A 16,365-nucleotide genomic window follows, 5' to 3' on the forward strand; every position below is an offset into this window, starting at 1 on the left:
GATGATTTAGGCATTTAAGATGTGTATAAGGTAATTAAAACCAAACCTTAGGAGGGTTAAGGCCACACTGCAGTTGGTTATCCTGCAGCTGGGGTCATTGCCTATGTTGTACAAAGGCATATGTTCAATTTACAGTTGTAATGAGGAACATGGGGTGTTTTGATTCTTCATTTGCTGTGCTCATCTCTAGAGGATGCAATTGCCTGAGTTTTAAAAAATGCATATAGGCTCTTTTGTGGAGGGTAATAAAATTGTGCCAATAATACATGTCACATGCATGTGCAGTAGGCATATGGCTTTTTTCAGAGTTTGGAATTGTTGTCTTTAGCTGCTATCATGATGCAGACTCATGGAAATGTTCGTTATTATCCACTTAGAAATAAGACCAGCTCCTTTGATCCTGCTAGTTTGATCATGATTATTCTGTTTTAACTAATACATGGTGTTTATAGATGTGTTTTAGTATATTGTTTACTTACAAGGGAAATTTCTGATGTTTTTCCCTAATCTGTAAAAAAGGAAGAGGGAAGCAGGTTGTAAAGTTTTGTGTCTCCTGTTAAATGTACACACGATACATTAAAAGAGGTAACATTTTTTCCCATTTTTATTCTACAATCAAAACAATTAATGATATTGGGCATTCAAAAACACGAGCACATGTTCATGGGAGATGTTTTAAAGAAGTATTTACAGCCTCATTATAATACAAGTTGATGCTTATTAGTGAGCCAGTGTCTTTTCACTGCAAATTTGTAATTCATTCCACAAATCATTCTCTAAGGTATGCAAAACTATGGACAACCTGGCTGCATTCAGGGCCTTATTCTTGGCTTAAAACAAAACAAGCGTATTACTTTCATTTAAAAACTGCACAAAAGAGGATGATCTTTACATCCATACAAGTTAATTTACATAATTAAATGACAAATGATTGGAATTGATTACAATTATATGGGGGAAAAGATATAGTTTATTTTAAGCACACATAACTAGAAATTATCCAGTTTTGTACTACTTAACACTGAATTTTTTTTACTATTCTCCTTCCTTTCTTTCTCCTCAGTTTAGTGGCTTGTTCTTCACTCTTGTGTGTGGACTTCTAAAAACTGTACCCTGCCTCTTTGTGGTTCCATGAATGAAGACTGCCTCTTGACAATGGCTAAATCCTTTGACATGCCAGTAGACTGCTCCTGAAGTTGATTGATAACTTATTCAAAACAGAACAGTAAGAGTCATGCCTAGGATACTTCAAGTTTTTATCTTGACAAGAAGAAATCTGGGGTTCTGGAGTTGGAAAGAAACAACTTGGAAGCATGCAGCCCCTAAGCAGTCTATACTCAATCAGCTGAGAGGAAATGAAGGAGAGAACAAATGCTTAGAGCTTGGTGTTCCAATTCTGGAAGAATTCTGATGTTTTCCCCCATCACTCCTCCAAGAGAAATCATTTTTATACCTTAGTTTAAATTGCAAAAGTGTCATCTGTCAAGATAGACAGAGCTCTTATCACAGGATTTGTTTACATCCATACATGCTATTCTAAAATACAGATCATCCCTTAAATAATTCTAACTTTCCATATATATATGGAAATTTATATATATATATGTATTAAATATATATATTTAAACAAACTCAGGGCTAGCAACTTACTGATCTGAAAATTTTGTCTACATTACTAAATACTCAAGCCAAGAATTAACAGCATTGTAATTATTAGAACTGGGTCATAAAAAACTGATCCGCTAGAAATATGTCCACAAACTTGCTTGGACCCTGGAATCAAGTTGCATTATTATGTTTTTTTTTCTGCCTACTTTTCAAATCAAATTCATTGGTCTTTTCCATCCCCTGGAAGTCTGATTTTGCAGCTCCTGGCTTTCCTCCAAAAGCCTTTCATTGTTGCACAAGCCATCCTTGTTTTCAATTCATTCTTCTTTATCCACTGTGTAAACTAGGTGGACCTGAATAGTTAGGAAAACCAAAAGCATTTGGTTGTTATTAGAGTAAGGATAGCCGACTCACACATGTAAGACATTAAAGAAACCTTACAAATGTTTGAGTAATTTTTTTCTGTTGTTGTTGTTTGGGGCTGTGGGGCATTTAACCACATCCTGCCATGCACACAACTCTGGAGATTCTCTCCTTACCAGGTATAGATTTAAGCTAATAAAAAAACCAAAAACAAACAAACAAAAAACAAGGACAGTATTTTTCTTTTCTTTCCCAGCATCTTTATTGCCTTTATTTAAATGTAACATAATATACACTGTTCAGCCTTTTGGGGTAGAAGGAGAGAATGACTCTATATCTTTCAGGAATCTCAGTGCCAGCACTCACAGCTCACAGGGCCTTGTATTGGTGGCTGATACACTTGAGCATGGTGGACCAGTGCCCATCCTTCCCACAGAGGCAGAGTTCCCAAAGTCCTGAAGCTTTTTTTTTTCTAAGCACACAACATTTAGGACTGAACATATTTTCTTTCAGTAGTTGTAAAAGTGAATATCAATATCAAACAAAGATACAGTTTTTTAATGCGGAAGAATCCAAACTCCATATCAAATTGTTTCTGTATTTATCTGTGTTAGGATGTATACAGAGAAAGATGGAGGGTGGGGGAGGGGAAAGATGTTTCCTATTTTTGGACTCTGCAAGCTTTGATACATTTTGCTAGAAGCTGTTTAATGTCTTGAGTACTATAATGATGACTGTTTACATGTAGTCTCTTTAGTAATCTAAATGGCAATGTGAAATAAGAATCCAACATCTGCCCTATTTGCTGTAACTCTGGTCATTGAATACTATAGTTTGTCTCCCCAAACATTTAATTTTGGTTGTGGGTGGTCCGTGTTCATGTGTCAGGTATAATTATTATTTTAAAATAAAAGAAAAAAGAGATACCTAGTTTTTCTAGAGATGCATTACATTAGAGATCTCAGACTCGTTACCTATTAAATTTTAACATACAGAATCCAACCACAAAAGTATACATTTTAAAAATCCCATTTGTCACAAAACAAGTTGAAAGAAAAGTACCATGAAATGCAACTACACCCATAAACCAAAGCACTGTGCCTCTGTTCATTTCTCTTGAAATAACAGCTTTTTGAAAAAATCATAAAATATGACCTTTGTTGGATTACTCTGTGGGAACATTATCAAAAAAGCTGATTTTTGAATAACTGATTAATATTTAACTTAATATTTTAAATAATTGATTTGCACTGGCTAAGCCTCAGCACAAATATGTTAGAAGAGGTCCCCAAATAACCAGCCTTTGTAGAAGTTAAATTTTTAGTAAAAAGAACATTTGGTGAGTCTTTCGTTCATACCAAAATACTATATCCAAACAATAAAAAAACAAACAGACTTTTCCAAACAAGAAATAAGGAGATAAAACTGCAGCATCAATATAGTCTAGAGTTATCCATTAAAATATTTAGAACAAATAGTGGTTTTTACATTTTTAAATCACTACAGACACTGCAAATAAGGCTTATGTGTTTATTTACTGAAATACAAAGTGACAGTGAATGGTACACTTACATATTGCTTTCTATACCTGCTCTAAGAAAATGAACTTCGATGTGTTTATGTTATGGAACCTTCTAGAACACTTTAAATGTACGGAAAACAAGCTTTATTTGGTTTTGTAAAGACTAGATCATACAGCTTGAACAGGTTTCAGTATGTGGTTACACATATACCAGGTTATATTTGCTCAGTTTTAGCCCCTGGGAGAGTTGCACTTCAGTCCAAATTTCCTTTTGGTTCCTTTTGGGGAAAAGCATTCTGTGGGACTTAAAAGGTTCTTGAATAGGCAGATAACCTTTACATCATTTGCCACTGTGACCTATAGCAAGACATCATGGAAAAAAGAAAAGGAAAGGACAGGAAAGGAAAGGAAAGAGAAAGAAAGAAAAGAAAAGGTTAGCCTAAAATCTAGCAACTCATTTTCCTTCTTTTGGTATAGTCATGGAGATGAAATAAGGCAACGAAAGAGAATTTGGCCTTCTATGGTTTTAGGTTAGGAAGCTTCAGGACTGATACATGTTGGCAAATGATGAGGTATCTGTTCCTTAAAATATAGCAGAACTCTGCCATAGTCATCACTGGTGGTTCTTATTGCAGAAGTGCAAATTAAGTCAACTGGTGGGGCACTTGTACTGCTCCCTTGATCTCACCTCCTATTTCTGAAGTGTTGGCTAAGTTTTTAAAACACTTTGTCATGAATATGAATAGGGTGCCAAAAAATGAGAAGGCAAATCAGAGGGCAGCGCTGAGTATACTCTTTAAAACCTCAAAAAGATATTTAACATCCTATTAAATAAATAACTTAGAAAGGAATAGTAAAGGATGAAGGCAGAATGCACAAGCATACCATACTATTTGTATTGTTAGAACAGTTTCACACTAATATGTTTATATTTGTAAGTCTGATCCAATTCTTCCATGGTGCCACACCCAAAGCTCCTTTGGTTGTGCATACGATATGACCCAAGAGCTTTCCAGTAAATGCCTGCGTGTCTTCCTGCCCATTGAATCATCAGGCTTGAATGAGCAATGAAAGTCTTTGATACATGTTCATATTCCATAAATAACTTTCCCAAAGATCATTCAACAGATTGTCCCATGTCCTTTAAGTTCTATCTCAGAAGTTCAAAAACATAAACTTAAAAAACAAACAAAGAAGAAAACACCCCAGCCACAAAGTTGTTCACTTAGGGATAACTTCCATCTCATTTGATTTGCCTCTATCTTGGGTATAAGACATGACACAGAGCTAATGAAAAGAACTTCACATGTCAGCAGTGAGTACAGAAACCTCCAAAGCCTTCCTTCTTTAAGCAAGCCAAACTCGGATATGTCTTTGCCTTTTCCACTGCAGTCTTCTGTGAGGATACCAACTCCACCTCTTCCTGGTTAAAGAGTCTTTGGTTGTGCTACATCCACCAACAGTTCCTTCTTCTATGAGTGAACCACCATCGGGAGGAAGTGAGCAGAGGTGTTTTTCCTTCGTGTTTTTTGTCCTCTCCTGGGAGCTCCTTTTCCATTTAATGCTACATACATCTGCCTTCCATTGTGTTGCCAGTTAAAGGATGCATAGGTGTTGTATCCATTTTCCTCTATCCTCTCTTTCAGCTTACAGTCATTGTTAAATTCTTTCTGCAAAGGAGAAACATATTTATCTGTATGGTGATGATACTTGATTCCATATGATATATACCATCTGATGAGCTACAGTACAGTCCATTGTCTTGTTTATTGCTGCCATTTTTACATAAATTGCTCACTTCATATACAATGCCAATAACAAAATAGTCAAAATTCCTAACCACAAAACAGATTCTGTGTTTGAAAACATGTGACTCATCTTTGATTAATCACCACAGCTGCATTTTCTGTCCCTTTAAAAAGTAGACATGATTTGAATATAACATGTTTTAAATGCCTAGAATGATTGTTAGGAAGTAGATATCGTAATAATACTATTTATGATGGACCAGCTATAGGAGACAGTGCTACAGTCTTGTCTTTCATGGTGTTAATTATAGGTTCCATAGGAAAGACAGAATCACCAGAAATATGGGCTCATCACATTTACAAACATTATCTACCTAAAGATCAACTCAAGGAATGTTTTAAAAGTAAGATATAGAAATGCCTTGTTTAGGGGAAACGTGGCTCACTTAATAGAGTTCTTACATAGGATGCATGAGACCCTGGACTCTATTGCTAGTACTCTGTATACCAGGCATGGTGTCATACACCTATAATCCAAACACTTGGAATGTGGAGGCAAGCAGATCCAAAGTAAAGCTACATAGTGAGTTCCAAGCCAGACTTTGCTGTGTAAGACTGTGTTTCATGAAAAAAAATTGCCTTGTTTTGTCTCTTCACGTAAAGTAATTATGAATATAGTCATATAAAATGCATTCAGATATTCTTACTGGAATGTTCATCTATATCTACAGCATTTTGGCATTGTGCCAAGTAGCCAAGTGGTTTTAGGGAGCTTTGATGTGTCAAGAATTTTCTCTCATCTGCTTCCCAAATTCAGTGTCTTATTCTAAAGTTAATAGCAGACATTAAAAAAAAAACCAAATGTCCCTTTGCTCTTGATGCAAATTCGAATAGTCCAGAAACTAAGGACCCATAGCTTCTGGGTTTTCACTATCTTTATCTACCATAAAGGCATAGTGAGCATCTTTTGATGGAATCTTCAATTGGGCAATGTTTTTCACCTCGTGAATCTTTGTATTTTCCAATTTCAATTTGTAAAGGATTTATTTACTTTTAAAATTCATGTATAGGCATGTATTAGATTGAGTGTGCTGCATTCTAGCAGGAACCCACTTAGGTCAGAAGAGGGCATCTGGTCCCCTGAAACTTAATAGGCTGTTGTGAGTCACCTCGATGGTGCTGGTAACTGAAACTGGGTCCTCTGCAAATACCAGGAAGTGCTCTTTCTAGTCACTGAGCCATTGATCCAGGTCTCAGGGTTAAATTCTGGATTACAAATTATCAGGTTTCTGTTGTATAGATAATAATTCAGAACATAATATTGAAACATTACCTATGTACATTCAGATGGCCAGTTTATTTCTACATTCCTGAGACTGAGTAGTAGTGTGCGTTTGTAAAGTACTATAATTTTTATAATAATACAAAAAAATTTGCACTGGAAAAAACCTAAATATTTTATGAACTTGTTTAATTTTTATTCTTACTCATCTGTCTGTCTAAAACTATGCAGGTTTCAAGCAATATAGTTGTTTTTCACACTTGTTAAAAGGGTATGCAGTTTAACGAGTAAAGGAAGAGGCCAGAAAGACAGTTCATTGGTTAAACACTTGTCTCAAAGGCTAAATGGCCTGAGTTCCATACCCAGGAACCACAAGGTGGAAAGCGAGAACCTACTCTTTCAAGTTGTATTTTGTCCTCTACATGTACATTGTGGTATGTGCTTACTGTCTCAAGTACACACATATACATAAAGACAAGAAAAATGCAACAATTCTTCTGAAAGGAAGATTGGAACTATTTCAGGTAATCTCATATTGGAGAATCCTTAATGGATGCTAATTTCTCCTCCCCAAAATTAATTTAAAGAACAATATATTTTTTTAAAAAAAGGAAGTGTGCCTTAATATATTTTTAAAAAGAAGTGTGTGTGAGTCAGCATTCTCATTGTAGGTGTTTTGACACTTGGGATGTAACTGAGATGTGCCAAAGCTATAATCTCTGGAGGACAGTCTAGACATTCATGAGATGTAGGCAAAACATAAGTATACTAATGTTTAAGAAATCTAGGTTGTAGTAATAGGGACATTCCTCCCTGCTGGCTAGATTTCATATTGAAAGTATTATGCAGGCTGCTGGAAAAATCAGTCATTGGTCTAACTGGTCTGTGGTGAGCCCTGTGAATTGCAATAATGACTGGTGTGGCAAGAGATTTCCGTGGGTGAAATAGTGGTGCAAACATTATGGGAATAGCCACCACTTTCTTAATATATATAAGACCCATGCCACAGGAGGAAACAAATGCCTTGTGCTACAAATCTGGCCACGAATTCGTGGTTGGGGAGCTCACAGGCCCTAGGAGTGAACCTACTGCCATTATTTTGCTAAATAGGGAGCATCAGGTTGCCCTCTAAATCTCTGTCTCTTTAATGGTAGATTAGCACACCTTTTAGAACTCATCAGAGAAGTTTATTTTTGTAGTGGATTATGGTTAATGCAGAAACTGGCAACTATTCAAAATGTGGAGAATAAATGTCTTCAAACTGATCATCCAACTATATTTTACACCTATCTCCTTAAGGCTTAGGCACTATCTATCATGTTAGAGTAGGGAGAAAGAGTATAAAAAGCCGGAGGTCAGAGAGAGTTGGAGAAAACAGTGACTTCTGGACATGACAGGACTACTGCAGTCAAGAAGCCACAGAAACTGTGGTTGTCTATAGAACTGTGCAAGATCAAGACAGTCAGTATTCTAGCATGAAGTAGGAAGGAGTTCATGGGCTCCCACCCCTAACTGAGGCACTATGGACAGCTGATGGTTTCAAGGAAGAAGGGTCAGGTTTTTTTGAAGTTGTAGATTCCAGTCAGTCTATCTCTTTAGCGGATGACCCCACATCTAGGAATGTATAAACAGCAGAAATTTGAATCCACGGTTATTTTAAAAGAGAGGCGTACCCAAATTGGAGGGAGAAGGTAAGGAGGTATATCTTGAAGGAGACAGGGGAAGGATCTAGTGATGAATATGCTAAAAATACAACGTATGAAATTCTTAAATAATTAAAGTATTTTTAAAATGTGATGGCATATTATTTATGATTTATTAAAGCTTGCCTGAGGGTTCAGAATGCAAAGATAGCCACAAGCCATAAAGGTCAAGCAATAGTGATACACACCTTTAATCCCAGCAGCCATACTAGCAAGCTAATGCCTTTGATCCCAGCACTTGGGATCACACACATTTAATCCAAGCACTAGGGAGGTAGAGGCAGGAGTGATATGGCTAGGTGGAGAAAGGAATATAAGGCAGGAGAAAACAGGAATTCAGAGTTTTTGCCTCTGAGGATTTGTGGAGAAAAGGATGCCATTTCATCTTGGTAGAGGTAAGATCTACTGGCTTGGCTGCTTTGCTTCTCTGATCTTCAGTTTGAAGCTTGAACCCCAATATCTGTCTCTGGGTTTTAATTATTCGTGTTACATAAAAGAATTATCTGTACCAGTTGGCACTTCCACCAGCAGTGGAGGAGTGTTCCCCTTTCTCCACATCCTCTCCAGCATAAGCTGTGTTTTTGATTTTAGTCATTCTGAAAGGAGTAAAATGGTATCTCAGAGTTGTTTTGATTTGCATTTTCCTAATGCTTAAGGATGTTGAGCACTTTCTTAAGTGTCTCTCAGCCATTTTAGACTTCTCTATTGAAAATTTTCTATTTAGTTCTGTACCCCACTTTTTAACTGGATCCTTTGGTGTTTTGGAGACTTGCTTCTTGAGTTCTTTGTAAATTTTGAAGATCAACACTCTGTCAGATATGGGGTTAGTAAATATGTTTCCCATTCTGTGGGCTGCCTTTTTGTCTTGTTGACTATATCCTTTACCTTACAGAACCTTGTCAGTTTCAGGAGGTCCCATTTATTAATTGTCAATCTCAGTGTCTGTGCTACTGGCAAGGATGACACCAACTGGCAAACTAAGCAATAGTGGAGAAGCTACCATAAAAGCCCTTCCCCAATAATGAGATTATACCCCATCATATAGCCTTCATCCAGTGGCTGATGGAAGCAGAGACAAACACCCACAGCTAAACACTGAACTTAACTCCTGGAATCCAGTTGCTGAGAGGTAGGAGTGATGAGCAAAGGGGTCAAGACCAGGCTGGTGAAACCCACAGAAACAGCTGACCTGAACAAGGGGGAGCTCATGAACCACAAACTGATGGTTGAGAGGCCAGCATGGGACTCATCCAGACCCCCTAAATGTGGGTGTCAGTTAGGAGGCCTTGGAAATCTATGGAGCCTTGGGTATTAGATCAGTATTTATCTCTGGCATACGAATGGACTTTGGTGGGAGCCCATTCCACATGGAGGGATGCTTTCTCATCCTGGACACATGGAAGAGGGCCTAGGCCCTTTCCTGGATGAGATGATAGACTCTGCAGATCTCCCATGGAGGGCCTCACACTCCCTGGGGAATGGAGTGAGGATTGGGTGGGGGTTTGGGGGAGTTGGTGGAGGTGCAAGGGAGGAGGGGAAGGAGAGGGAGCTGGGATTGATATGTGAAACAAGCTTGTGTCTAATTTAAATAAAAAATAAAAAAAGAATTAGCTGAAAAAGAACACAAAGTGAATTTGGGGAATAAAAAAAGGTTTTGGATTTTCCATGCTTGTTTGGGACATTTGATTTTTAATCATGGTGCTTGAGGACAATGCTAATTCGTCTTCAAGTCTTGCTCAGTTCTAACATTCAAACGTAAACTTGGAGCATAGGATAGTATTGTTCAAAAAATGGCTCCTGAAATGGAAAGATCCAGACTTATACTAGGTGTGTAATCAGGATTTCTGACAGTACACTTTTTAGATACATAGCTGTTGGATGGACAAAAAGCAGAGAGCTCTTTCTAATGGGGACCTCTAGGGGATATAGAATGGTTTATGTATCATAAAGGCTCTGGAAACTGAGTGGGTCTACATGCTATGTGTATAGGGGGAGAGACGGCTCATACCACCTTCCTGAAGGCCACAGCCTGATAGTAGAAGGCTGAACATTTCAGATAGTGAGCCTAAAGTAACACGGCAGAGGTACCCTGGCAAAGAGTTCAGACAGAGTGAATGAAGAGACTCGCAGACGAGGCATCTGCACAGCACATGAGGTGTGTCAGCACAGAAAGAAATGGGGGAAAGAATAAGAAAGTAATGCACATTTTTATGTCACAGTTCATCTCTTGAAACCCCATTTTAAAATGAACATGCTTTATCATTAAAATTGGTGTAGTCTTTCCTCACAACTTGAATTGTATACATTTACTTTCTTATGCTAAATTACATTAGCTGGCTCTACCTCTATATTATGTTGACTTTGGCTATTTGTATATTAGAGTCCCTTTTCAAAAAATACACAAATATAAATGGTCCTCTTATGAACTGGCTCTGAAACAATGGATCAAGAAAGGACCTGGACAAGTTTAGTTGGTTTTTTTAAAAGACCAAGATATTTTTCTTTGTTGGCCAAATAGCTTTGAGCTCATGGACTGTAGTTTCCAGTTATCCTCCTCTTCCAGTCTTCAGTAGCTGGGAATAAACGTACAGACCACTGCCTGGATTCAGATATATTTTTGTTTGTTTTGCTTTTTACTTTAAAAAATATTTATTTCATGTGTATGGATGTTTTGACCATGTGTTTTTTCTGTATACTTCTGAGGAGGTTAGTAGAGTATTATATCCCCTGGAATATGAGTTGTCCATGGTTGTGAAACATCATGTGGGTGCTGGGAACCAAACTTGCATCCTCTTCAAGAGCAGCAAGTTCTCTTAACCCCTGAGCCACCATCTCTCCATGCCTTGGACATTTTTAAAATAAATGTTTGTTGTTGGTGATGGTGGTAATGGTGTGTGTGTGTGTGTGTGTGTGTGTGTGTTCAGGCACTTGTGTGTGTACTAGGGCATACAGATGGAAATCAGAGAACAACTTGTGAGAGTCGTCTCTCTTCTACCATTTGAGTTCTGAAGATTTCACTCAAGTTGCTAGCCTTGGGAGCATGCACATCTACTTTCTGGGCTATCTGGAATGTTCACACATGTTTAATGAAAACAAAGGCAAAAACAGTATTTTCCCAAAAGTGGTAAGAATTTAAAGTCCTAAATGGAACTATTTTTTAAAATGTTCTATTCCCTTTTTAGGATTCTTGGTGGAATAATATGCAATGAAAAAATTGAATTAAAATTCCTGTTGACCTCATATTTCAAGTATTTATTCTGGTATGGTTGGCTTGTCACTTATCAGTAGACCTGATATGAATAAAATACAAAACTAGGCCATCTCTAGACTGCTGGTTCTCATCTATCAGTAATTAAACTAGCAGCATGGACAGCACCTGGCACCACATTGAATGTGTAAATTCTTGAACCTTATCTTAGATTCTGAATCACACAGTGTGGGTCTGCCCAGGTCCCATCTTTATGTCTTTTAACAATGTCTCACATTGATTTTTGAGCCTTATTGAGGTTTAAGAGCTACCAGCAACCCTTATGCTAATCAAGAAAGCAAATTTATTTGCATATTTGAAGTTAAATTATTTTTGATGCTATGAAAAAATGTAAAAGTAGACAGTATCTAGTCAGAAAAAAATAAGATTATTTAAAGTAACTGTTAGATGTTTTATTTCTGTCCATTGATATTACTATAAATCCTCCAAATATACAATTGAAATTTTATATAGCTATATTACATGTTCTCTTCTAGAATGGATTTCAGAAAAATTTAAATTCATTTAGTATTTCTTTGGTGTAGTTTGAAGATTAAAACTGTGAAACATATCCATAGTCATCAATTTATCTGCTTGTATTATCCTTCAAAAGGCAACTAAGAGATTGAAGAGGGGTTCTAACATTATCACAAGGCTACTTACTATAATGGTCTTCTCTTATAGCTACTAATTGTTCTATAGCAATTTCATAATTGTTGACATTTTTCTTTTTTTTCTTTTTCTTTTTTCTTTTTTTTTACGAGACAGAGTTTCTCTGTATTGTTTCGGAGACTATCGGTCCAGCCCGGCCTCGAACTCACAGAGACCCGCCTGCCTCTGCCTCCTGAGTGCTGGGATTAAAGGCATGCGCCACCACCTCCCGGCTGTTGACGTTTTTCTTACATATTGCAAAATGTTTGAAGTCAAAACTCTCTCTCTCTCTCTCTCTCTCTCTCTCTCTCTCTCTCTCTCTCTCTCTCTCTCTCTCTCTCGTGTGTGTGTGTGCACGCACATATATTTAGGTGTTGGTTTGCTTTGTTTGGGTCAGGTTCTCCTACATGTCCCAGGTTAGTATGGACTTGTGATCCTCTTACCTCAGCCTTCCAACTGCTGTGATCACAACTGTACATTACAATATGTGACTATATACTTCTTCCTTATGCATCTTTGGGAAGTAGACCAAATAATATCTGGCAGACAGCCATATGTTTAAGTAACATTTCTTCTAAAAAATCTAAATAGCATAATTGATATACTGTATATAATTCTGTTTTAATTACGATTGCAACTTTAATTATAAACAACTATTATTTATATGAGATTTAGTCTAAGAGCTGTTCTAAATCAATTTGATTTGAGGTGATATTCAAAATACTTAACACTGTAATTGTAATTGTAAATTGTAAATATTGATCTACCCAAGGTCTCAAGAGGACCATACTGAAAGAGTGTCCTATTTCAGTACCTGTACTTTTGTAGATAGTGTACCCTACTGTGAAGACACTCCTTTGTTTTTACATAATGTCTATATGTTCATGCATAATTAGAATTAATAACTATTACTGGGTAAGTACAATTCCAAGGTTCACTGAATAACTTGGAAAAAGTCATGAATCTCTTGATGTGTTTCTCCATTTATGATCACATGACATCTGAGCCCAAGCTTTCTCTTCAGCTATGGCAGATATTCATAATATATGAGGTTCCATTACATCTAAGTTTTCTGTTTTAAGTAATTCTTCTCTAAGTTGTGTTCAGTCCCCATGCTACTTCATCTAGTTGTTTCAGTGAGAGTCTGATTGGCTTGCAGTTCTGAACATTCACAAATGCCTGTAATGGCCTGTGTAGTGGATTCAAGGGCAAACAACTCAGTAGATTATAGAGTTGAACAAGCGGCTTTGCTGGCCATTGAGATGCTGGTGACCAACCCCTTCCCCCTGTGAATCCTATTAGTAGTGATCAAATGACAAGGAAGCCATTCAGTGTCTCCTCTAGGAAACCATTCGAGTCTCTGGTATTAACTTAGTGCAGTGTGTTTTAAAAACAAAAGCCAGCTACTTACTGAACCATAGAGTTTCCCCTTCTTGTTCATGGCTAAGTAATAGTTGCTGTTAATGGCTTTGACGGCAACAACTCCGATTTCCACTGATGTTATCTCTAGGATACCTAAAACACACAATTACAAAGGCAAGCTGTAAAGAGTCATCTGTGCTTAGTTGGGAGAAGGTAAAAAAATTCAAAAGAAACGATACAGTACATTTGTATTATCTCAAAGAAAAAGGCAAGTAATGAGGCAGCCAAACTGAGTCAAAACTGTGTGAATATGTTGAAAACTCCAGTGAGTATAGGAAACCAGTAGTAAGGCTTTGGGAGGTTTCCCCTCCATTCTTACTCTGAGCATGTACAGGCAAATGTTGTTTTAATTAAAATGCTTCCTTTGCAACCTCTGCATTTTCAACCCCATAAATATTGAAACTACTTTACTCATCTCAGCCTAGATTTCACAAAAACTTATCAGAGCCCACATCTGTACTGTGGTATTAAATTAAATCCATAGCATATGTCAATGATATGTCAGATTTACCTCTATCTGTAAAAACAATAGTAAACTATTTTTTTCTTTGTAGCACATTTAGATAAACTAAATCCCTTGGCTGCATTTAACTGATAAATTCATTTTTGAGCAATGTGTTGACATGCTGAGGCACAGGGAGACTTTTCTCAGCATCCACACTGCCTTACAATAGCAGATGCAATATTCCACATTAAGGGGTTTTCTCTTTTTTTCTAGAAATAATGTGGAGGGTAATAGTGACTGAGAAACAAGACCATTTCCTCCAATAAGAAGTGTTTAGTTTGGTGTATGTAAAGATGATACTCTTAGAAAAGTTTGTAAGTTGCTGTGGGGAAAACATTAGATGTAGACCGCAAAAAGGCATTTCCACCTAAGACTACCTCAAACTAAAACTTATTTCATTATTTTTAATAGAGCTTGCTCAGGCAGGATGAACAGCACAGTGAGGAGAGTATATGTACTTTTGCCTCCTGGCTCTGCATCTACTGGGAAATGACCACAGAAGTCATCAGACTGCTCCGTGTCTCAGTGTCATTTGAGAACTGGGCAGCATAACAATATCTCTCCCAGAATCTTGCTGTGCACACAAGACCATATACACAAAAGGATTGAAATTTGCCCAGGTGTCAGAACTTCAGTTATTATTAGAGACATTTTTCCCCTGAGTTGTGAAACTTCTTCAAGAGGCTACAGAAGATTTCCATAGATCAGACAACCCCCCGTTGTCTTAGCCAGCTGATGTGGAAGGAAACATAAGCTACCATGAGTTGTGTGTCACCTAAGATGGCAAGCACTATCTTCAATGGTATAAGAAGTACTCTCTTACAGTTTGTTACTTTAATTTCGATAGCTGTTCCTCAATGAGGTATTTTCTTTCTCATTGTCAATTATAGATTAGAAAATAGAAGATAAAGTCATACAGCTCACACACAACAAGGTAATTTAGGTCAATCATGATGGCTCTATACACCCAGTCCTGGGGCTTTCCCATTTCCTTCCTCTCCACTACTGAATATCTTCATTTTTTTCCCTCTTTCTCTTGCCTACAGGGAGATTCTGTAGGAAGCACTTAGCAACATAGTTCATTAAATCTCTTATTTAATGACAACATGTCATTTTCCCAAGGATGTTGGTCGGCCACACGGGAAATAACTGAGTTTCAGAGGGAAAAAAACTGATAAACTTAGTGACAAGAGGATGCCAACTAGACAGGAAGTGACTTTCTGATGTAATGTAAAAGTATGTAAGCTGCAGAAGAGGAGTGCTCAGTGTCAGTAAACTGTGAGATATTCCACATGTATTCTACAGAGACAGGAAACCAATAGAAAAGAGAAGCATGAATAATGGTTCTCACAAACAATAAAACAAAATTTCTGAAGGAGAAGCAGTAGAGTGGAGCTATGGTAATGAGACTAAGCTGAACAAAGGAAACAACATGATATGAATATCATCAAATTCTTGGCTGGTTATTTTGGAGACTTTATGGCATACAATGGATTCGCTAAGATACACTCAAAGCCTTTGTATTTTATCTCAAATGGGGACTCAGAATTTGAAGGATTGATCAAACATCCTTTTTTACTTTATTGCCAGTTTGGGTAAGCATGTAAAATATTTATTTTTAACCATTTTTAGACTGAGACATTACAATGCGTATCTAAGGGTCATCATATGATGCTCTACCATGTGTATGTGTAGCTTGATGTTCATATCAGAATAAGTTTGACTATCCCTTTAAAAGAGGTATACTATACTTTCAAAATAAAAAAGGAAAGACTAAGGTTATTTAATATCCTTTTCAGTTCTAAAAATAAATTTTGGTTGTGCCACAGGTCACTAAATCATAATTTAAAAGCTTTGTAGGCCACAGGCAATGACTGCATTTATTGCAAGCATCTGTGGTTGTGGAGGCTTCTTTGTTCAGAACCAAACCTTCAGGACATCTCTGCTTTTTCATATGTAATCTCTATAGTTTCATGTATTTGGTGAAAATTATCAAGTTTGCCTTATTCCAATTATTTTTGGAAAGAAACTCCATAATTTTTTGAAGTTCATTAGATCATCACCTATTAAATTTGTATGCGTCCACTTTAACAAACAATGCAATGCCAGTTGAAAGACCTTGTGTTGTAGAGGGAGTACACGGGATCTCTCTAGATTTCTTGAAACTTATATGATGCTACAATTATTTAAAAAATTAAAAGCAGCTAAAAGTTTTGAGAGTCAAAGAGATGGCTCAGTGGTAAAGATATCTATTCCCAAGTCTGAGGGCAATTATAGTACAAGTTACTCTAATAATTTTAACCAACATGTTAGA

The 16,365-nt window shown here is 37.0% G+C and overlaps 1 protein-coding gene across 1 annotated transcript in view; it reads right to left on the bottom strand.

Moving 5' to 3' along the window:
* Positions 1–2,219: 2,219 nt before the first annotated feature.
* Positions 2,220–16,365, bottom strand: part of Fgf10 (fibroblast growth factor 10) — a 79,335-nt gene continuing 65,189 nt past the window's right edge. Inside the window, exons 2-3 of the mRNA XM_005082782.4 lie at positions 13,536–13,639; positions 2,220–5,163 (exon numbers count right to left, since the gene is read on the bottom strand). Of these exons, the coding sequence (XP_005082839.1) occupies positions 4,966–5,163; positions 13,536–13,639 (302 nt within the window). The 3' untranslated portion in view covers positions 2,220–4,965. The remainder of the gene's footprint in view (positions 5,164–13,535; positions 13,640–16,365) is intronic.

This window comes from Mesocricetus auratus, unplaced genomic scaffold (genome assembly GCF_017639785.1).
Source record: "Mesocricetus auratus isolate SY011 unplaced genomic scaffold, BCM_Maur_2.0 Super-Scaffold_100020, whole genome shotgun sequence".
NCBI classification, from domain to species: Eukaryota; Metazoa; Chordata; class Mammalia; order Rodentia; family Cricetidae; genus Mesocricetus; species Mesocricetus auratus.